The sequence below is a fragment of the Lepus europaeus genome, chromosome 7 (genome assembly GCF_033115175.1).
Source record: "Lepus europaeus isolate LE1 chromosome 7, mLepTim1.pri, whole genome shotgun sequence".
NCBI lineage: Eukaryota > Metazoa > Chordata > Mammalia > Lagomorpha > Leporidae > Lepus > Lepus europaeus.
This window is the reverse complement of record NC_084833.1, coordinates 28,712,046-28,734,930: the sequence shown is the minus strand read 5'-3', so window position 1 is coordinate 28,734,930 and position 22,885 is coordinate 28,712,046. Positions and strand designations below refer to the sequence as shown.

General features: G+C 47.1%; 1 protein-coding gene across 8 annotated transcripts in view; it reads left to right on the top strand.

Annotated features, from left to right (window-relative positions):
• The window catches only part of PRR5L (proline rich 5 like), a 172,370-nt gene that overhangs the window by 131,087 nt on the left and 18,398 nt on the right, over positions 1-22,885 (top strand). For 7 of the 8 annotated variants that reach the window (XM_062196294.1, XM_062196295.1, XM_062196293.1 and 4 more), the window contains 3 exons: positions 8,533-8,590; positions 15,842-15,933; positions 21,019-21,159. In XM_062196294.1, coding sequence (XP_062052278.1) covers positions 8,533-8,590; positions 15,842-15,933; positions 21,019-21,159 — 291 coding nt within the window. The remainder of the gene's footprint in view (positions 1-8,532; positions 8,591-15,841; positions 15,934-21,018; positions 21,160-22,885) is intronic. The other variant, XM_062196298.1, reaches the window with a different exon arrangement.

The following is a 22,885-nucleotide window of genomic DNA, read 5'->3' as shown; positions in this document are numbered from 1 at the left end:
TGCCCCTCTTTCAGGCCAGCTCTCTGCTATGGCCCGGGAAGGCAGTGGAGGATGGTCCAAGTCCTTGGGCCCTGCACCCGCATGGGAGACCAGGAGAAGCACCTGGCTCCTGGCTTCAGATCAGTGAGATGCACTGGCCGTGGCAGCCATTGGAGGGTGAACCAACGGCAAAAAGGAAGACCTTTCTCTCTGTCTCTCTCTCTCTCACTATCCACTCTACCTGTCAAAAAAAAAAAAAAAAAAGTAGAGACCTTCAACAATTCAATGGGCATCAGATACAAAGATCAATTGGAAGAGTTGGGAGATTTTTGTTCACTATGGGAGAAAAGGCAACTTTCTCTGTGGCTCTTTAAGAGCTATCAGGAGGAAAGAAGTATTAATTGTGGTGATGGCTAACATTGTCAAGTACGTAAGTGCCAGATGTTCTAAGCCAGAGGTTCTCAAAGTGTGGGCCTGGACCTACAGCTTCAGTGTCCCCTGGAATGTGTTGAAATGCACATTCTCAGGCCCTACTTCAGACTGAGTCGGAAACTCCGGCTGAAACCCAACAACCTGCTGTAATGGGTATGCCATGATTATTATTATTTTTTAAATATGATATGAACTGAACTCCCATTTGTACAGTGGCAAATAGAACATTTTTTAAAAAGGTTTATTTATTTATTTGAAAGGCAAAAGTACAGAGAGGGAGGAAAAGACAGAGAAACAGATCTTGTATCTGATGGTTCACTCCTCAGGTGGCCACAGTGTCTAAGGCTTCACCAAGCCAAGCCAGGAACCAGGAGCTCCATCCAGATCTCCCACATGTGTGCAGGGGCCCAAGCATTTGGGCCATCTTTTGTTGCTTTCCCAGATGCATTAACAGGGAGCTGGATCAGAGGCAGAGCAGCCACAACTTGAACCTGCACTCATATGGGGTGAATTCATATGTTGCAAGTGGCAGTTTAACCCATTGTGCCAAAATGCTGGCCCCCATGATTCTTTTATCTTAATGTTTATTTTATTTTTATATATTTGAAAGGCAAAGTGGGGGTGGGGTGAGTGCTTCCATCTATTGGTTCCTTCCTCAAATGCCTACAACAGTTGGAACTGGGTCATGCCAGAGCCAGGAACCACACCTGGGTCTCCCATGTGTGTAGCATGGATCCATGTGCTTGAGCTGTCACCTGCTGCCTCGCAGGGTGTGCATTAGAAGGAAGGTGGATCAGAAGTGGAGGAGGGACTCTCCCAGGCACTCTGGTATGGAATGCAGGAGTCCCAAGGTTTAGGATGGTTTAACCTGCTGCACCACAACACCCATCCTAAGTCCTCCAAGATTTTGATGCACGCTTAAGCCCGAGATTGCTTTACACTTCCTGTGCTAACTCATGAATTCTTCCTGACAACGGATGCTGAAGATTCTATTATCATATAGCTCTCTGTCACAGAAGCTGCAGCTGAGCTCAGAAGGGGGTTATTTGTCCAAGATTGTTCTGTTAGGAAAAGGTAGAACAAATGACACAACAGCAATCACCTGGCCACAGAATATTCTCTTGGATTATACTTTAAGTATTAAACTGCCCTTAAGGCAGTTCCTGGAAAAACCCTCCGAGAGGAGTTTCAGGTTATTTTTGATTGCTGTTGTTTTTGATTTTGAGGATCCAGCAAATCAGACATAGACTATTTTCTTGCCTCCTTATAAAACAATTTTTAGAAGCCCAAGTTCACCCTCTTTGTTATTGCTAAAAAGGTGCAAAATGCAGAATTAGCATTAGTTCTGAGATTCTAATCACCTCATCTCTGGTCAGGGGATTTCTCTATTGGGCTCTTATCAAATCCACACATGCCAGGACTGTTTTTTAAGGAATTCTCTGGGCCTGAAAGTATATTGTGTGTGTAAGACATTTTCTGCTTGTCTAGGAAGGCATCCAGGTTCGCAGGAAACATAGACCTCGTTAGAGATGATGGTCAGACTTTCAGGGTCACAGAAGGGGGGAAAAAAACGGAGGTGGCCCCTGATTTCCACAGCTGGGTTCATGCCAACACAACAAGAACCTTTGAAATTACTGATTTCACCAGAAACACATGGAATTGTTGGCTATTCTTGGGAGGCAGAGCAACACAACTGCTAAGCCTCTCCGGGACATGGAAAAAAGTCTCATTCGGGAGTGGGATCCACCTGGGGGCCAGGAGTTGCTCTTGCCAGACATTGGAGAGGGGAGGAGCCCTGAAATGTACTTTTGGAGAGGTTGAAGTTGGGTAGCTGACAGCAGAAACAACCTGGCTGGATGGAAAGGAGCAAGTTACATGGCCTCTGGTTGCTAAGCCAACTGCCCCTAATCTCTGAACTGAAAGGGATCCCAGCTGTTTCTCTAATGGGCAAGGATGCAGGAAGCCTCTTCAGGCCAGGAGAGCATGATGACTCAAAGCACCTGCCCTTCTACCAGCTGGGTCTGGACCCCACTCCTTGCTGGGACACAGATGAGCTGTGTGGCCACAAGCTTATTGCTTCACCTCTCTGAGTCTGTTTTCCTAGTAGTAGTCTAGTTGTCATCATGGTACCTAGTGCATCAGATTGATGTGGTTCTGAAGTGAAGTAATGTATATAAAGTGAGCAGTCAACACTGAGGGCTATTTGTGTCTTAGTATTTTTATGAATATTCCTAAAGTAACCCAGAGGACTATAATGGACAGGTTGTGGGGGGAGGGGCATAGGCTTTGGATTCAAACCAGCCTGGGTACAAATTTGGTCTCATTTACTAGTTGCCTCTGTTTCTTCCTTTGTGAAAAGGGGATAGGTTTGTGGCTAACGGTAAAATGAGATAATGTGTGAAAAGAGTATAATACAGTGCCCGACACAGGACAAACCAATAAATAGCTCTGCTGTCCAGGGTGCTGTCATCACCATCATCACTGTCACCATCATGCTTACTGTTGTCACCGTCATCATTGCTAAAGCATTAGCAGCCTTAGCACATACACAATTCCTGCTCTGTGTGGTGGTGCTTTCCTCTGGGAGGAGAGGATCAACATCATTCTCCCTGCCCTTTCGCCTTCTTCCCTACCCATTTTCTGCAACCTCTGATTGGGCTGAGGAGGTGTCTGCTTGGCAGGAAGAATACAATGCCGAGCAGCTCCACACCACAAACTTCTGCCCTCACCTTTGCTCTCCCCTTCCTCCTCCACCTCACTTTCCGTGATTGCAAGGGTGTATAGCTGGGTCTTTTCAGAAGGGTGGGCAGTCTCGGATACCTTCCCTTAAGCATCCTCAAATGCATTTTTCTCCAACAAAATCTCATTTTTCTGTTTGCAGCCCATTTTTCTATGTCTTAGAAAGAGCAGAAACATCAGCTTTGTTTTCACTTGCAGGCTCCTCCACCACCTCGTTGAAGGGCTGTTGAGGCCACATGAGTTCACTGAGGGGCCGGGGTTGGCGGAAGATGCAGTCAGTAACAGTGGACTTCTTCCCAAGTCCCAAGTCACTTCCTGCATGGCTATTGTTGGATGTGGCTGTTTGCTGGTTTGAAGCTTCATGCTGGGGAAGTGATAGGGCTGTGCCATCAGGCAGGGCGTGGGACAAGAGAAAAATCGGATTTCTCCAGTTCTGTTCCCATCCAGCTCCATCACCACTGCTCAGCCTCAAACATTTTTTCAGAACCTTCCAGAGTCCGTCATTGTCAGGAATACTGTGAAGTATGTGTGGCCTATGTCCCGGAAAGAATGGACACTTCCTAAGACATGGAAGGCAAGATAGCGCCCAAGTCTAGCCTAGCTTCCTTCCTTCCTCTCCTTCCCTTCCTGTTTCTCAAAACATTTGAGCAGGCATCAGCCCTGCAGATGTCAAGTTGGCATGTCCATAGGTGAAAGGACAGCAGACAGGCTGGGAATTGTAATTTGTAGGACTCAGGGCTAAATGCAAACATGACCTTGCTGGGGGCGGAGGATGAAGTCTGTTTTCCTATGAGCCTACCATGGCACCACACAGCAAGTGGGTAACCCTCAAGAGATTGCAACCTCTGCAGAGTGCCAGGCAGATTGGGCCTGGGCAAGAAGTCCCCACTGAGTTGCCAGCAAGTGCCCCACAGGCCCGGGCAGGGATGGCTGCCACCATGCCTCTCCCCCAAGATGCTGCATGGCGCATGCTCAGTCCCGACCTTCTTGACTAGCATCTATGCTCCTGCAAAGAAATCCATGACATCACCCTGGGAATTAGTGTGGGGAGCGGGAGGCCAGGTATGGTGCAGGCTCCAAGGGGTGCAGTGCAGGGCCTGAACACCTTGCCAGGGTTGTGGTAGGAACCAGGACCACTGAGAATCTGAGGCTCCAGGCCTCCAGCGTGTGCTCATTGATCAATCAGAATCAACTCATCAAAAGAAATGCAGGCCGGCACCATGGCTCAACAGGCTAATCCTCTGCCTAGCGGCACCAGCACACCAGGTTCTAGTCCCTGATGCCCCTCTTCCAGGCCAGCTCTCTGCTATGGCCCAGGAGTGCAGTGGAGGATGGCCTAAGTGCTTGGGCCCTGCACCCGCATGGGAGACCAGGATAAGCACCTGGCTCCTACCTTCAGATCAGCGCGGTGCGCCGGCCGCAGCAGCCATTGGAGGGTGAACCAACGGCAAAGGAAGACCTTTCTCTCTGTCTCTCTCTCTCACTGTCCACTCTGCCTGTCAAAAAATTTAAAAAAGAAAATGAAAAAAAAAAAAAAACCGCAAAGGTAAAATTATCAATAATTGAAGATGGAGGGCCGGCGCTGTAGCTCACTTGGTTAATCCTCCACCTGCGGCACCGGCATCCCATATGGGTGCTGGATTCTGTCCCAGTTGCTCCTCTTCCAGTCCATCTCTCTGCTGTGGCCCAGGAAGGCAGTGTAGGATGGGCCAAGTGCTTGGGCCCCTGCACCCTCATGGGAGACCTGGAGGAAGCACCCGGTTCCTGGCTTCGGATCGGTGCAGCTCCGGCCATAACGGCCATTTGGGGGGTGAACCAACAGATGGAAGACCGTTTTCTCTGTCTCTCTCTCTCACAGTCTAACTCATCTGTCAAATTTTTTAAAAAATTGAAGATGGAAACTGCAGACCCTCATGCCAAAGTGCAGGGTGCCAGGCCCTGAGCAAGGCAGGATGCTTTGAAACACAGGCACCCATGAGACTGCAAAGTCCTGCAGAGGTGATGGTTGGCTCCATTTGAGGCATGAGGGCCCCCAACAGCTAAGCCAAAGATGTGGTTAAATTGTTGGCAAATAAATGAGATGGCATAGCTGCACTGAGTGTGTGGCTGGGAATTCTTTAGAGAAAGGGGAGCTGGGCACTAGGCTGCCCCAGACTCCTTACTCTGAAAGCACGTGCTAAATAAGAGAGTAGCAGAGGGTCTAAGCCCCACTCCCCATGCTTTATTGGAATTTGGGGGAGGGAGACCCTACTTCTAGCCTCAGTTTATTCAGCTGCAAGCGAAGAGCCAAAATTGTAAAACTCCTAGTGGCTTATGAATCTTCTGGAAGGGCTTGAAGGGACTTTAGCTTCTTGGAAAGTGGGTCTACCTTAACTGCCATCAAAACTGAATGACCAAGTGCCCTTGACCACAGGACTGGGATGAGGGGCGAGACCCATGATCCTTAAGGCCCCTTTTTACCCCAAGTTTTTTATTTTGGTCTAAAGTGTAGAATTTCCATGCTGCGTATTGTGGGGAAATTAATAAGATGCTTGCTTTATTGTTTCTAGTCCTCCAAGAATAACTTCTTTTCCTTGAAAATATCTAAAAAGAACCCCCCCGCCCCAGATGACAACAGCACACATCCGGGGGAAAAAAAATAGGAAAGAGGAAACCTTAGAAAGCAGAAGGAAGGAGATTCTAATCCAATTTTTGAAGTTTTTTCCTTAAAATCCAAAGTAATTTTTACCAAATGAAGAAAATGGCAGTGGATTTGGGGACCCTATATTAGACATCTTGTTAAAATTTAAAAATTATCTTTATCACTAACATAGAATATATATACCATTAGTATAATATTAATATGATATATATAAATATTTACATTATATATTATGTATATAATGTGCAACTGCTATGTTCTAGGCACTGTACTAGGAACTAGCGTACTAAAATAAGAAATGGTCCCCTCCTGAAGGACCTAAAATCCTAACAGATGTGTAGCATGGATTCATTTCTGTCATTAACTCATGCTATAACTGGGATTAGATTTTTATTCTTCTGCTTTTCCCCTGTACCCTGTGAGGTGCAGATAATTCTAGTGATGGAACAGAGTGATGAGAACTGCATCCGAGGGCATTGCTCTTACATTTGGAGATGCACCTGGGGTAGCTGACCTTAAGCACCATTTGTAAATAGTTCTAGAAGAAGGCAGGGACATTGGCACTGACACTGGAGGTGGGGAGAGGGCAGTGTCAACGAGCTCCTTGCAAGGGATGCCGAGGGCACGTTCTGAGAGCCTCACCTGCACCAGGTGAGAGGGACCAGGGCAGAGATCCCCGAGCACAGCTGGAATCAGTACTGTGCAGCATTCAGGTGGAGTGACTGTCATCCACTCACCCCCAGCGTGGCTGTCACAAGACCATCATGGCCTGCATTTGGAGCCAAGGTGTTCTCTTGCTGTCTGACCCAGAAACTGCTGGGGTGCATTTGCTTGGCTGGGAGCTCGAGGGAAGGGTAGGGCTTCATCCTAACTGCCTGTCTGCTCTGTGATTCTTTTGACGGAATTGATTGTTTTCTTTATTAAAGTTGCTGACTCCTGTATGGTGTTGCTCCAACTTTGATTCGGGTTTCATCTGCCATTCTGAAACTCAATGACAACCAAATCTTCAAATTAGGTCGTATCTTGCAATTCTCAGTAGAATTACAAAATTTGGTTTGTGTGTTGTCTGTCATAGAAATGTGACAGTACCTTAGATAAAATATTTTATTAGGAAGTGGGCATTTAGCTGAGTGGTTAAAATGTCAGTTAAAACATTCTGATGTCCCACATCAGAGTCCCTATGTTCAATACTGGGCTCTGCTCTGGATTCCAGCTTCCTGCCAAAGCATATCCTGGGAGGCAACAGGTGATGATGGCTGAAGTACTTGGGTTGGTTCCTGCCACCCACTTGGGAGACCCAGATTGTGTTCTGGCTGCTGGATTCAGCCCAAAATGGCCCCTGTTCTTGTGGGCATCAAAGGAAAACCAGTGGATGGAAAATCTCTGTCTCTCAAATAACTTTTTAAAAATATATGTTCATTTTGGTACAAGACATTCACATGTACAAAGGGTTCCTGGACAATGCATATTATTAATGTATGAATTTTAAATTTTTTATCGCACAAAATAAATATTTAATTATGTTTTCTGTGAACTTTTTGGAGTACTCTAGTATATTTCAGAATAGCTAATAGGACTTTGAATGTTCCCAATACAAAAAACTGTTTGAGGTGATATGAAATGCTAATTACTCTAGTGTGATCATTCCATATTGTCTGCATGTGTTGAAATGTCACAATGTACCTCATAAATATATGCAACTATGTGTCAGTAAAAGTTAATTAAAAAGAAATTTAAAAAGAAATAGAATAAGAGTCACATAGTAAGTGTGGGGAAAAAAATATCAGCCATGCTGGAAATTGAGCATCTGTCTGATATCCAAGTTCTAGACAGTCTACTTTGCATGCTCTCTTTATCACTGGAAACAGGGTTTTAGGGTTTTATAAAGGCAAATGCTGAGGAATGCGTTAGGTTTGTAGGACACTCTGTCCCCTCCTCCCTTGTGACAGAGGGCCATTGGTAATCTGATCCTTACCGATGAGGGGTAAAGCATCAACTGTCACTGATGCTGAGCATCTGAAGGGCCAGCTGTAGCCCGGCAGGGAGGGAAGCAGTCTGGCTGGAAAGACTTCCTAGAAGGCAACAAAGCAGTAGAAAAAGATCTGTTCTGCCTCCTGTGGTCAGGTCTCTTCACTGAACCTCAGTAAAGGGAGAGCAAGAGCACCAACCAACAGGATGGAATTAAATGAGTTACATTGTATACTAGAGATGATACACACAGACACTCAGCAATTCATTGCAGTTACAAGAGGTCTTGCCTGCTCTGTCTTGCCACAGCTTTCCCACGCACTCGGTGATGGACACATTGTCATGCTGCTTAAGATTTTGCCTGCAGTCTCTCTCATGCTGGTGTGAGAAGCTCTAAATTTATATTTTAAAAAATCGATCATTTTCGCATAATTGACCATTGCTTTTTTGTGAATGTATATCATTCAGGGTATTAAGAACATTAGATGTGAATAACAGTGAGTTCAGCCAAGCTTGCCCTGTGCCTCTTTGCTGGTTAGAGGGATGAGACCAGTTGAGTTTGCCTCTTGTCTCACCAGCTCTTTGGGTATGGAATATCTCTGACTCTCCTGATACCTCTGTCTTCTAAGATGACGAAGACTTGTTAAACCTGGGGCGCGATGAGCACATAAGTGCATGGAACTCTGGACCCTGGTCCATTGGAAGCGGAAGGGGTTTGATCACTTGCACTCTGCAGCTGCCCAACTCTTGTGTTCTTCATTCTCTTTTGGCAGAACCAGCTTCTCGCAAAAGGCCTGTTCTTTGTGGAGGAGAAGATCAAGATGTGTGAAGGCAAGTAGCAGGCAGCCCTCATAGATGGGGGCCTCCGTGACTCAGTCTGTGATGTTTGCACAGCTGAGATGCTTCTGTCCAAAGCTGGCAGACTCCAGACACGTGAGTCACCCATCTGCTCCTTCTCCAACTCGGTAGTAGCACTACTTTTTGGGTCAGCCACTCATGACCTTACAAATCAGAACTGTGTTTGGAAAATGAAGTGGGATTGGGGTGGAGTTTGTTGGAGACCTTATCAAAGGAAGACTATTCTGAGATATATCCTGGTGCTCGCCATTGATGGGATGTTATACTGTGGCTCCTGCCATGATATGCCCCAGGCCATTTCCTATTAGCCTTTGTAATATATTTTTTAAAGATTTTATTTATTTATTTGAGAGGTAGAGTTACAGACAGTGAGAGGGAGAGATAAAGAGAAAGGCCTTCTTTCTGTTGGTTCATTTCCCCAGATGACCGCAAGGCCGGAGCTGTGCTAATCCAAAGCTAGGAGCCAGGAGCTTCCTCTTAGTCTCCCACATGGATGCAGGGGCCCAAGCACTTGGGCCACCCTCCACTGCCCTCCCAGGCCGTAGCAGAGAGCTGAATCGGAACAGGGGCAGCCGGGACTAGAACCGGCACCCATATGGGATGCCAGTGCTGCAGGATGAGGGTTAACCTACTGCGCCACAGCGCCGGCCTCCACCTTTGTAATATTTTGGAGGATGATAGAAGACAGAGAAGTCCTCTCCATTTGGGAGACATTAGGTTAATAAGAGGCACCTTGATAGAAAAAGAGAAATTTCCTCATGTTATGATTTCCAAGTCTGACTGACAGGATAGAAAGGAAATGAATCAAGGTGGAGATGGCACCTGAGGTGAGAATTGCCCAACCCATGACTCTGCCAAGAGTTTCCCTTAGCTGCCTTTAATGTGGGGTCTGCTTTTAGCTTGCCATTTATGTCTTTTGTGCTTTTGGCAAATGACCAGTTTCTCTGAGTCCCAGTTTTTATTTATTTAAAGATTTATTTATTTATTTATTTATTTAAAAGTCAGAATTACAGACAGAGGAAGAGACTGAGAAAAAGAGAGGTCTTTCATTTATTGATTCACTCCCCAGATGGCTTCTTCTGGGTCTCCCACGTGCGTGGCAGGAGCCCAAGTACTTGGGCCATCTTCTGCTTCTTTTCCCAGTCCTCTAGCAGGGAGCTGGATTGGAAGTACAGCAGCCAGGATACAAACTGGTGCCCATCTGTGATGCCAGCATTGCAGGCAGTAGCTTTACCTGCTATGCCATAACACTGGCCCCTGTTTTTATTTTTAAAGTAATAAGTAATGAAATGGGCAAGAGGTTGTAGGGAGTATAAAGCACTTAAATGGTGTAACATGATACCTGGCCCACAGTAGGAAGCCTGCTGGTTCCTTCTACTCCATTCCAGCCTGATGACCTCTGTCTGTAGTCAAATCTGCTCCCAGTCCAATTTTTCCTTCCCATTTCTGGGAAAGACACTAACATTCCATAAAGTGGCCCCTAGAAACACAGGGCAGAAAGAAACTTGAAAAGCTGACATTAGAAAGTTGCAGTGCTTGGCACACAGTAACTACTCATCAAACCGTTGGAGGAAAAGAAGCTTGAAATTAACATTTTGGTGTTGGAGACTCTGCTGGATCAGTTGTCTCCCTTGAATATATCTATGCTGTGATTTTTTCAACCTGATAAATACACACTAACCACACCCTCAGCATTTAAAAATAATGATAAAAAGCATATAACATACAATGTACCCTTTTAGCCATTTTACAGTTCTGTAGTGTTAACTATATTGACATGGCCATGTAACAGATCTCAACCTTATCTTGCAAATCTAAAACTCCATACCTGTCTCCTTCTCCCCAGCCCCCGATAGCTACCATTGCACTTTCTGTTTCCATGTTTGCAAATACTCTAGGTATCTCATATAAGTGGAACTTTACAGTATTTGTCCTATTGGCTGATTTCACTCATAAATAAAGTCCTCTAAAGTTCATCCAAATGGTCCATAGCATGTGGTAGGGTTCCCCCCCCCCCTTTTTTTTAAAGCTGAATGATTTTTCATTGCATGGATATACCACTTTCTTTTTTTTTTAAGATTGTATTTAATTTGAGAGGTAAAGTTACAGACAGTGAGAGGGAGAGACAGAGAGAGATCTTCCTTCTGTTGTTTCACTCCCCCAGTTGGCTGCAACGGTCGGAGCTTGGCCAATCCAAAGCCAGGAGCCTGGAGCTTCTTCCTGGTCTCCCACATGGATGCAGGGACCCAAGGGCTTGGGCCATCTTCTACTGCTTTCCCAGGCCACAGCAGAGAGCTGGATTGGAAGTGGAGCAGCTGGGACTAAAGCCGGCACCCATATGGGATGCTGGTGCCGCAGGCGGAGGGTTAACCTACTGCACCATGACATCGGCACCAGATATACCATTTTCTTTATCCATTCATCTGTCAATGGAAGCCTCTTATTTTGCAGTGACTTGCGTTGACCAAGACCTTGGTGGCTCTTCTGATGCTGCCCAGACAAGGGGAGGGAAAGGAAACAATTTCCCTGGCCATATTATTTGTACATCAGTCATCTGGGGGAGTCACTGCAAGCTCCTGGAAATGTGGAAAAGCAGAGACTCAAATGCCCTTAAAAGGGAAGTTGACTGTCTCACTCGTATGACTCTCAACAAAGATGTATTCAGAGTGAAAGCTCAGAAATGGAGACAGAGTGGATGAACAAAGATCGGCCAAGATGCTGCGCCTCTGCTCCACAGCCATGGTCGGAGAGCGCCAGGATGGGTGTGCTCCATGGGTTTTCTGTAGCCCCAGGGTTCTGGGTGCCAGAGTCCTGGCTGCACAGTGGGTAGGCCTGCAGGGGAACCTGGAAGGCAACTTCCTCATCTTCAACTTGAACATCTCTGCTTTTTGTTTGTTTGTTTCATTGGAACACCAAAAAGGATTTTGTTTGGATAAAAGGATTTTGCAGCTATAGAACCAGTAAAGTTTGGAAATGGAGCAAACTCCACTTTATCAATGTATTTATTTTTGTATTTACATATTTGTTTGTCCACCCTTGCCTGATGGCTGCAGAAAGAACAGGTGGCAACTCTTACTCATTCGCTGCTCCCTCGTAGGCAGGAGGTGCTGTGTTCCTTTCAGTGATCTTTCCTGGAGCGTTGGTGACCTTGACTTTGAGGAAGTTTCTTATACCCACCTATATACTTCTGATGATCTCTACTCCTGTGGCACATTAGAGGACAGATTTTATAGGACAGTCATCCTTGCAACTCCCTTTATCTTTGTAGGGAGCTGAGTCCCTATCAGGGCTATCTCTGGAAGTAAAGTCCCCTGTTTCCTTTAACTTTTCCCTCCCCAGGTCTACTCTGTTTTTTTGGTTTGGGTCTCTCCTGACACGCTTCTCTGAATGCTTCTCAGCACCCCCAGGACTTGCTGAAGTTTGCTGCCAGCAATAGACCCAGGTTCCTGGGAGGCCCCTTGTTGCTGCCAGGTAGAAGGAGTACCTTATGCTAATGTGCTTTCTACCTTGGCATTGAAAGAGAGGAAATAGGCACCAGCATTGACTTGCAGGACTCTCTCTCCTACAGGTGGGGTGGGCCTCTGTCTTGGCTGTGGAAGACTTGGGAAAGCATCCATCCACAAAGAAGATGGAGAAGCCTTTTCCTCTTTGGGGTACTTGTTCCAGATGCCAGCCTTCTCTTAGGCTACCAGATGACCTAACTTTTCAGGTGCTGCTTTTAAAAAAAAAAAAATATTTATTTGAAAAGCAGAGTGACAGAAAGACAGAGAGAGAGAAGAGAGAGAGACAGACAGACAGACAGATAGAGACAGATCTTCTATCCACTGGTTTACTTCCCAGATAGCTGTGATGGTCAGGGCTGGGCCAGGTCAAGCCAGGAGCCAGGAACTCCAACAAGGCACCAATGTGGGTTACAAGGTCCCAAATACTTGGGCAGTCTTCCTCTGTTTTTCCAGGTAAATTAGCAGGGAGCTGGATGGGAAGCAGAGCAGCCAGCTCTTGAACTGGTACCCTGATATGGCATGCTGACATTGCAAGTGGCGGCGTAACCCTCTCTGCCACAGTGCTGGCCCCCAAGATGGGCCTTTTGACTTCACCACCTCCTCCCAGCAGTGAACTAGCATAGCCTACATTTGAAAGAGGATGGTTATTGATTGGTTGAATGATTTAATAACACATTTGTTGGCTATTTGCTATATCCAGTTATTACAGTAGGTATAGGGGACACAATGGTGAGCAAAACCATCATAGGTCTACAGGCCTCATGACGCTCACAGATGGGTAATGGAGACAGGAATTAATCAAGTAATCACCAAAAATAAAGTTGTAACCAGGATTAGTACTAAGAATATAATCCATAGTAGAGAGATATGAGCATTTTTCCTGTAGAAGTGAAGTTTGAGCTAAATCTAGAAAGACAATAGAAGTGGGTTAGGAAAAGAGGAGAGAAAAAGGGCAGTCACAGGAGAGGAACTAGCATACACAAAGGCCCTGTGGCAGGAAGGAGGATGGTCAACGTGAAAGGCTGAGCTAAGATCTGCATAGTTAGAGCCCAAAGGCTGGAGGGAATACAAAAGAGGATGAACACACAGGGAAACAGCTCCCCAGGGCTGTGTAGTCCAGTTATGGGGTTTTTCTTTACCCTAAGAGTTATACCAACTGTGAGGTCCTGCTCCATACCGTCTCATATTTGGGTTACATGGGACCTCCCTCCACTCACCAACCCTAGCATCTGCAAAAACCTATACAGTTGGTGCTTGGCATTGATTCATTCATTCAAAGATTATTTTAAAAAGATTTATTTGAGAGGTAGAGTTACAGACAGAGAGAAAGGTCTTCTATCTGCTGGTTCACTCCCCAAATAGCCACAATGGCCAGAGCTGGGCCAATCCAAATCCAGAAGCCAGGAGTTTCTTCTGGTTCTCTCATGTGGGTGCAGGGGCCCAAGGACTTGGGCCATCTTCTACTGCTTTCCCAGTGCCATAGCAGAGAGCTGGATAGGAAGAAGAGCAGCAGGAACATGAACTGGCTCCCACATGGGATGCCAGTGCCACAGGCAGAAGCTTAGCCTACTATGCCACAGCACCGGCCTCTCATTCAAAGATTCAGTTTATCAGTGTGCTAAGCAGTGGCAATACAGTAGTGAGCAGGACAGATATTCCTGTGTACTAAGTCCTGTTTTATTGAGTAGACAGGGAAGTAAATAAGCAATTCCAACAATGTGTAACTAGTGCTTTGCAAGGGAAAGTAGAGGGTACCACGGGCTTGTAATTTTCTCCAGTGCATTTCACTCTGACTTTTCCAAACATGCTCACTGTTGGACCTGCTCACTACTATTCAGTGCCCTTGTTCTCTCCCCAGCCACTGCTTTTATTGTCCATTAAATTAATCGACAGAAGATGCTAAATGAATCTTTCAAGATTTATTCAGTGGAACTGGCAGTGTTTTGCCAAACATGTCTCTGGGCGTCTAATCTTGGCTGACCCAGTTTCTCTGCCTGGGATGAGTGAAGACAATGCCCAATCAGCTCTGTTATCTAGGTCATTAAACAGCCGCTGTGGTGCAGGCTCCTCTCTGCCGGCAGTGTGCCTTTCCTGCAGGTGCAGAGTTCCTTGCACAGCCTTCCGGTGGTGTGGGTGACCTCTGTGCTCTGCGCTGGAGGTGCTCTTGGCCGTGGCTCAGGCTTCCTGATCCTAGGTGTGAGTTAGCACAGAATCAGGAGGTTGGGCCTGTGTTTTGCAGATGGCCTTTTAGACAGTGCTTCTCTGCTAGTTACTATAAAGCAGTGGGTGAAAGTGACAGTTTCCATATCTTCTTTCTGCCTCTCTCAACTGACAGCTCAACCCTAGATAGAGCCCATGTCTTAGGTAGTATGTAAATGAAACAGTATGTAATTGTGCACCTGATCTTCCTGGATTAGGGTGGTCGAGAGCATGACTTTTGGGATCCCAGCTATGCTCTGTGACTTTGGGCCAGTTGCTTGGCCTCCCTGAGTCCATAAAATGGGGTAACAAAGTCTATCCATGAGATATGTTATAGATGAGTAGTTTAGCACAGTGCTTGATTGTGTTGGAACCACTCATATGATGATGACCATTATATGATCTTAAGAGTTTGGCTTTCTTTTCTGGATTGCAGCATAGAAAGTCATATTTGCATATTTTCAACCCAGTCTTTCTACCTGTTATCAGTCCATTTTCTATTGCTGTAACCAAATAACTGAGGCTGCGGTACTTTACAAGGAAATGAAGTTCATTCAGCTCAGTTTTGGAGGCTGTGAGTCCAGGATGGAGCAGCGCCATTGGTTCAGCCTCTGGTGAAGGCCTCCTGGCAGGTGACATCACAGTGGTGTGCAGAGATCACATGGAGGGAGGAAGGCAGGGAGATCAGGGCTCAATACTGTTCTTTCAAAGTTTTTAAAAATGTATTTATTTTCATTTTATTTGAAAGGCAGAGACAGACCGAGAGATCTATCCCCTGGTTCACTCCACAAATGCCCACAACAACCAGGGCTGAGTCAAGCCAAAGCCAGGAGCTGGGCCTGTGTCTCCCATAGGGTGGCAAGGACCCAGCTACCTGAACCGGAAGCAGGAAGCTGGATCAGAAACAGAGGCGGGGCTTGATGCTAGGCACTCTGAACTGGGATGCTGCCAAATACCTGCCCCCAGGCTCCCTCATTTATAACAGCCCACACTGCAATAAAATAACTCATTAACTCCTCCCAGGAGACAAGCATTAATCCCTCCTGAGGCACTGTCCCAATGACCTAACCGCCTTCCACCAGGCTCTACCTCTGAAAGGTCCCTCTGCCTGTTAACATTGCCACTGAGGGACCAAACTCCCTACATGTGAACCCTCGAGGGAAAAACCACATCCAAACCATAGCACCCGCTCAATCCCACACACAGGAAATGTGCTCTCCCTCTCACCTTCCCTGCCCCAAATGCTGCTCCTTGCATTTAGAGTCTTGCTAGTGAGGTGTGAGTTTCGCCAACTTCCTGAGACCAGGTGTATTTCTGCTCTGAGACTAGCTGGTGCCATTAGCCAGGGATGACCAGCATGCAGCACCACGGCCCTGCGCTCTGGACTTTCACAGCTCCTGGCTGCAAGTTTTCCAGCACGTGCACCTGTATATTTTATGTGGAACTATCTCTTGGCTGCTCCTACACGTAATGACAAGTGCTTGTCTTTCTTTCTCCCTCCCATCTTTTCGCCCCCATGTAGGTGAAAATCGCATTGAGGTTCTGGCTGAAGTCTGGGACCACTTCTTCACTGAGACTCTCCCCACCCTGCAGGCCATATTTTATCCAGTTCAGGTCAGTCTCATTGGGGGAGTGAGCTCCTGCTGGCCTCAGCAATCTGCCCTTGCACCCTGGGGCTCCCCGGTGAAAAGGAAGAGAACCTACAGATTGGATGCTTGAGTTGGTTAAGGGCCTTGGAGATCTTTTGAGGGCCCTCTGGTTCTATATTTAGTACCTCGCTTCAGTGATGAGGAGGCCTCACAAAACGCAGTTTGTAGGCTCTTGTTACCCTCTTGGTTTTGAGGATGTTTTTATATTTTTGGAGTGGTTTGTTTTTCTTACTTTCCAGAAGTTTGGGGAGGGAGACGACTTCTTTTCTTTCTCTCTCTGCCCTGCCTCTCTCCCTTATTTATTCATTTGGAAGCACAATTTTAAGCAAGTCTGTTGTTGCGGCCAAAATGTGGGAAAGGAACCTGCTATTTGCTCCATCCATTAAGGGATCCCTGAAGAGGGATCAACGTGGTACAAAGAGCACGCTAGACTAGGAATTGGCCGACTTGGGTTCAAGAGTATGGGTTTGGACAACGTCATTTAGTGTGTCTAAGCCCGACTGCATTTGCTGTCTCTCTACGTGAGGACTGAAGTGTAGGACTGGCGGCGTCTCTTCCGCAAACTCACCCTGTGACTCAACTCCTTGCGCCTCTGCCGGGCTCCACATAGGGCACATCACTGCAAGGTGGGAGCGGCCACAGCTTCCCACTGCGCATGCTCTCCGTGCTCCTCTTCCTGCGGGCTTAAGGCTTCCTATGCAATGGGGCTTTGTTGCAGTGTAGGGTTCAGAATAGGAACACAGGGCTAGAATTGCCTCTTAGCAGAGGTCAGGGCCTGTGGGGATTGTTAGGACTGAATGACGTGTTAAAGAAATCTAGCATTTCTTAAAATGTAGGTCAGATGTGTTCAGCCTGGGATGCCATGCTGACAGATTGCCTTTAACATTGTCAAGCCTGCCCTTGAGATTTCCAGGAAGACTGTGGGCAGAAGCCCTGGCCTGCAGCCTGCTGCTATTCACTGTCCTGTGCTCTGTCTACGGGAGCACTGCAGCCCCTGTGCCCTTCCCAGCAGCAGTCCCCCAGCAGCCAGCACAGGGGGCTCTCTTAGGAAGACAGAGCTAAGGTACAGAGGGGCCAGATTCAGCAAATAAAACACCGGACTGCAGAGTAATCCTGAATTTCATATAAACAATGAGTAATGCAATATTGGAGACATTTTATACCTCAAACTATTCAAATGTAACTGGGCATCCTGTTGTTATTTTTTTTTAAAAAAAAAATCAGATACTGCCATTGGAGTGGGTGCTATCTGGGAAGAGAATTCCAAGGTTCAGGTGCTCAGAATGGTTGCAGAATGAGAAGTGGCTGTTGGGAGCTGGGCGGGCACAGCCCCAGGACAGTCAGAGGTGGGCAAGGAGGCGTCCCTAAAAACTCAGAGCAGGCTTGAAGCTCTAAGGAAGGCACTCTCCTGATTGGAAAAATTGTAAGATCCAGCGGCAACTGATGTTGTTCCTGTCACCTGCACAACTCCCAACAGCTGACTTGAATTTTGCTTCACCACACTCCACCTGGCTGCCTTCTCTCGTTCCCTGTCAACCCCTGAGGACACCTTGTGCTAACCTTGTTTTACTCAGTTCGGCATGGGTGCGATGAATGAAGGTTGTATGTAGGGAATGTTAAGAGGAGGTGGGGAGACCATGGCAAACAGGCATCCAAAATGACAGGTGCCATTTTTTTGCTCTCAGCTGAGCCAGGTCCATGTATTCAGGATTTATGGGATTGAATGCTGTTAGTTTTTCTCTTTCTTTATGTTTAACTAGAGAAATTGGGGGTCCTTTGGCTAACAGGAATGTGAATGCTTTATCTTTCTGGAAGAGACTGTTTGCAAGGCTGGTGTTTTTTTGTTTGTTTGTTTGTTTGTTTGTTTTTGTTTTTTTCCTCCAGGCTAAAACAAGAACAGAAAAGCCAGTTCTAAGGCAATACGAATTCCTTCTCTGATTCACTGTGGGCTGAGGTGATGGCAGGCCTGGTGACAAGTCAGTGCCCTGGCAATTGGCCCTGATGGCCCTGTAAGAAAGCAATGATTAGCTTGTATATATGGCAGGTTGGTCTTCACTAGGGATCCGTTTGCTGCCACAAATATATTTTTCTGCTGGATTCAGAGGCCAGATTGTGAATGGGAAAGAGGCCAGTGTAACTTTGGGGACAGGGAGAGCGTCTCGGGATGACACCAGAGGCTGCAGGGTTTTAATGACATGAATGTGGGAGCCAGTTCTAGCATAAATGGTGGTGCCTTGTTGCTGTCCTGGGCTTGGGTCAGCTTCAAACACAGGAGGCTCTGGGTACAGACTCAATATTCCCCTCTGGTCATTTGTAAGTTCAGGCCTCTTTCCTGAGTGTGCAGTGTTTTACCTTGAGCTTGTGTAATATTTAACCTTAAGCTTAGAAGCCCCAAAGGCAAATTGTTCATCTCCACCAGATGAATACTGTAACTACTCACACCTGGCCCAAATGCCTGCAGGTATCTCATATGAAGAGGGGGTAGCAACAGAATCTTCCTGGCAGTTGGCTTTGTAATGGATGACTTTTGAGTGTCCCCCATATGCCTGGCACTGGTCCACAAAGGTGTTAGGGTAGTCCCATTGAAGTTGTCTAAGAGGGCCTGTGGCCCACATTTTCTTACTCAGCTTACTTAAGAAGTCGTCCCCCGAGTTGGTCTGAGACAATAGACTGGGAGTGGGAGTGTCAATTGGTGTGGTCTTTTGGAAGGGCACCATGGCAGTGACTTTTTGTTGTTGTTGTTGCCAGGCAGAGTTAGACAGAGAGAGAGAGAGTTATAGACAGTGAGAGAGAGACAGAGAGAAAGGTCTTCCTTCCGTTGGGTCACTCCCCGAATGGCTGCTATAGCTGGCGCTGCGCTGATCCAAAGCCAGGAGCCAGGTGCTTCTTCCTGGTCTCCCATGAGGGTGCAGGGCCCAAGCACTTGGGCCATTCTCCGCTGCCTTCCCAGGCCACAGCAGAGAGTTGGACTGAAAGAGGAGCAACCAGGACTAGTACCTGCCTCCCCAACCAGGACTAGAACCCGGGGTGCCGGCGCCGTAGGTGGAGGATTAGCCTAGTGAGCCATGGCGCCGGCCTGGCAGTGACTTTTTAAAGCTGTATTTTGGTTGAGCAATTTTGCTTTGAAAGAGTGGTAATCTGGATATGGTGGTGACAGTGAATGTGTTTATTACAGCATGGTGTGTAGGCCAAAAAAAAAAAAAAAAAAAAGCATCATAGTTGGTGAGATGGCTGATTAAAAAGAGTATGTTCCCACTGGGGAATATTATGCATTTGTACAGAAGAGTGAGGTGGATCAATATGTGTGGCATGAAAAGATGTCCACAGTGTACTATAAACCAGGAAGCAAGCTGCCAAACAGTAGGAAGGGTATAATTTCTGGGTGTGCTTAAAGGTTATATGTGTGATTTCATGGATGCAGAAACTTTCTGGAAAAATCTAGAACATGAATAAAAACCTGTTAAAAATAAGTCCCCAAATGGAGTCAGAATAAAAGGTTAGAAGACTGTTTTGTTTCCCTAAAGCCCTTTGTAACGCTTTTAATCTTTGCCTATAAATATCTATTACCTTATGATTTAAACAAACAGAAAAAAAACCAAACCAACAAAACTGTGTCTGTTTGGAGTGCAGTTGCTGGAGGATGAGGAGTCCCTCTGGATGCCCTGAGAGCCGGGTAGGCAATTCCTGCAAAATGAGTGCAGTGAAGTGATTTGACAGTTGTTGGAGCAGGAAGCCCCTCTTCCCACCAGAATTGTTGTGCAGGAGTAATTTTAGAAGTTCCCTCTTCTCCTCGCCCACCTTGTGTAGTTTGAATCAAACAGTGCTATCTCTCCCTTCACTGGAGAGTTGTGAACAGAAGTTGGCCAGGTCCTGTCAGCTTCCAGCATCACCCAGTACCGAAGGGCCTTGGGCCTGCATAGACTAATAGGCCAGTGGCGGGTTCTCCGCATCCCTATCCATCAATCTCTCAGACAGAGATAATACCAGCTGCTTGACTTTTTGGAGATGTAAGCATGAAGCTGAGTAAAAGTGCCTTGCAGTGAAGACAACTTATTTACAGTGCCCAGTGTGATGTTAGCTCCCTTGGTAACTTTTTTAGTGTTTACAGAGAGTACTTGCTGGAGAAATGCATGTGGTACCGCAAAGTGTGGGTGTGGTTATCTCGTGAAATCAGATTACAGGGTCTACATTGTGTATGGCTTTTTTTGAAGTATTTTATTTATTTGAAAGGCAAAATTGTAAAGAGGGAGAGAGAGAGAGAGAGAGAGAGAGAGAGAGATCGATCAATCTTCCATCCACTGGTTCCCTCTACATTGGTTTCCTGATATATGATAGGGCTGAAATATTTAGCAGATGAATGTGGGGAGCTGGGATGGATCTTTCCTTTTGTTTCTCCCCATATTCGTCTGTGATAGCACAGCTCTATCATATATATGTTGTATCATCTTTGGGTCATTTAGACAGGTTGAGTCATGTCTTATCTTTTTTAATTTGAAAGGCAGAGAGAGAGGGAAAGACAGACACACACACACACACATACACACACACAGAAAGAGACAGAGACAGAGACAGAGAGAGATTGATTGATTGATTCCATAGGCTGGCCTGCTCTCCAAGTAGATGCAAGAACCGGTCTGCGCCTGGCTGAAGCTGGACTCAGGAACTCCATCCTGGTATCCCACATGGGCAGCAAGGGTCCAAGCACTCAAGCCATCTTCCACTGCCCTCCCAGGTGCATTAGCAGGGAGCTGGGACTGAAAGCTGGGTAGCCAAGACTAGAACTGGCTTTCCAACATGGGATGCTGACACTGCAAACAGTTAACTCACTGTGCCACAGCTTGGGTCCCACATCTTATCTTGAGCACTGCTTTAGTTCTAGAGGACAGAGGCTGGGTCTTCAACTTTGACAACCCCCACTGGGCCTTGTGATGGAGACACTTCATTGTGACCCATCCTAGGTGCTCCGTGTTGTCCTGAACCCAATGTGATTGGGCCAGTGAGATCTCACTTATCAGCCTTCCTTCCCACCCCTCCCTTCTCTGCTCTCCAGGGTCAGGAGCTGACCATCCGCCAGATCTCCCTACTGGGCTTCCGAGACCTGGTTCTGTTGAAGGTGAAGCTGGGTGACCTGCTGCTGCTGGCCCAGTCCAAGCTGCCCTCGTCCATTGTCCAGATGTTGCTCGTCCTGCAGGTGAGACCCTGGTGGGGACATGTTCCCAAGGTCAAGGGAGGAAAGCAAAGGAGAAGGAGATTGCCATTGCAGGATGAGGGGGAGGACATCGGACCAGAGTGCCTTAGCTTGAAAATGTAGTGTTCCTTAATTGGTTTGTCCACATTCCTTAATTTATTTGATGTGCATTTACTGAGCACCTGTTAGGTCCCTGGTACGGAGCTTGGTGCTGGGATTACAGTGGAGCATGAGAGAAGCTAGGGCCTTCATTCAGGCAATGGACACACATCTCTGGTGATGGCAGGGAGCTACCACTTGCAAGTCAGAACCAGGACTTGCAAGGCACAACTTTGGCCTTGCATGAGCCAGATGGGCTTCTTGAGGCATCAGGAGCAGGGACGAACCCACATCAGGCTGCCAAGCCACCAGCTTTCCTTTGCTTCCTCTTTTCTGCTTGCACCTGGTCTACCTTGTTTCCCTCTGATGTGTCCTTTCCCAGCCTTGCCCTCTCTCTCCTGGACTTGGTCTTGCTCTCTCTGCAGAATTGTCCCCAGCACTTTGGCTTGCACATCTGCCTTGGATCAGCATGGTCTCCTGCAGCTCAAGTGCTCCCAGTAAGGGATGGCCCAGATGGCTGTCCGTTGTCTCCTGACCCTGGTTCTAAGACAACAGTAGGGCGATGAGCTAACACAAGGTAGTCTCCGTCTGTGTGCCAGGCAGGAACCCAGGACTTCAAGTGTGTTGTTTTCTTACACAGATAACCCAAGCAGGCACCTTAGGGGTGGACAGTGTTGTTTCTCCCGTGTTGCAGATGTGGAAACTGAAACTGAGGAGCACCTGTGCTTGCCTGTCATGCCTTGGCTAGTCAGGGGTAGTGAGATTAGAACTCAGCGTCTGCTTCTTCCTCCCCAGAGGAAACACTATGATTGGTTCAGCTTGGGCCGCATGATTCCCCTTGGCTCCATCAGCCTTGAACTTGAACCAGATCAAATAGTACAAGCAAAGCCTTAGTGAGCCCTTCTGATGGGTAGGGCACACAGTTCTCCAAGTACAGGGCCACTTTCTCAGGCCTGGCCATTGGTCAGGCTACTGGTGACTCCATGCTACTCTCAGAGCAGGGATGAAATGTCAGGCACTGGGGCCCCCAAGCACCTCCCTGCCCCAGCGCTGTCCCTCCTGGATGGATTCCCCCTTACCTGGCATCAGAGACCAGAGAGGCTTGCCTAATGGATAAGGATGGGTATGATTGACCAGAATGCCAGGTCAAGTATTATTTCTTATGAGAGGGAAGGGAAGGAGGCAGATAGAAAAGTGCATAGCAGCTTATGTCTAGGACATCCAAATAAGAGCTTGGATCCTGAGGGAGGCACCTAGGACATGAGTCCTTTGGGATTGTGCTAGAAGATTGGGAGAGCTGGCCTTTCATGCCCCCGGTTCTGTTTGTAACGTTTCGGGGATGGGAAGGTGGTCCTTTGCATTTTCTGCTTGTTCTTTTGCTGGAGGAGACTTGATGGCTTCCTGCAGGTGAGAGCTCACCTGTTGACGCAGGAACAGGGGCTGTCTCTGTCAGGTACAACCTGTATCATAGTCTGGTGTCTGGGCTGAACCAGACACCCTGACAACCACGAGAAAACTGTCATCACCCACCTGGAGCTCCAAACGACAAGGCAGCCCACTGTCCAGGAGAGTCTTTCTTCACCGCCCCTGGTCCCCTGCTCTCCAGGGTACCTGCAGACTCCTTGGTGAT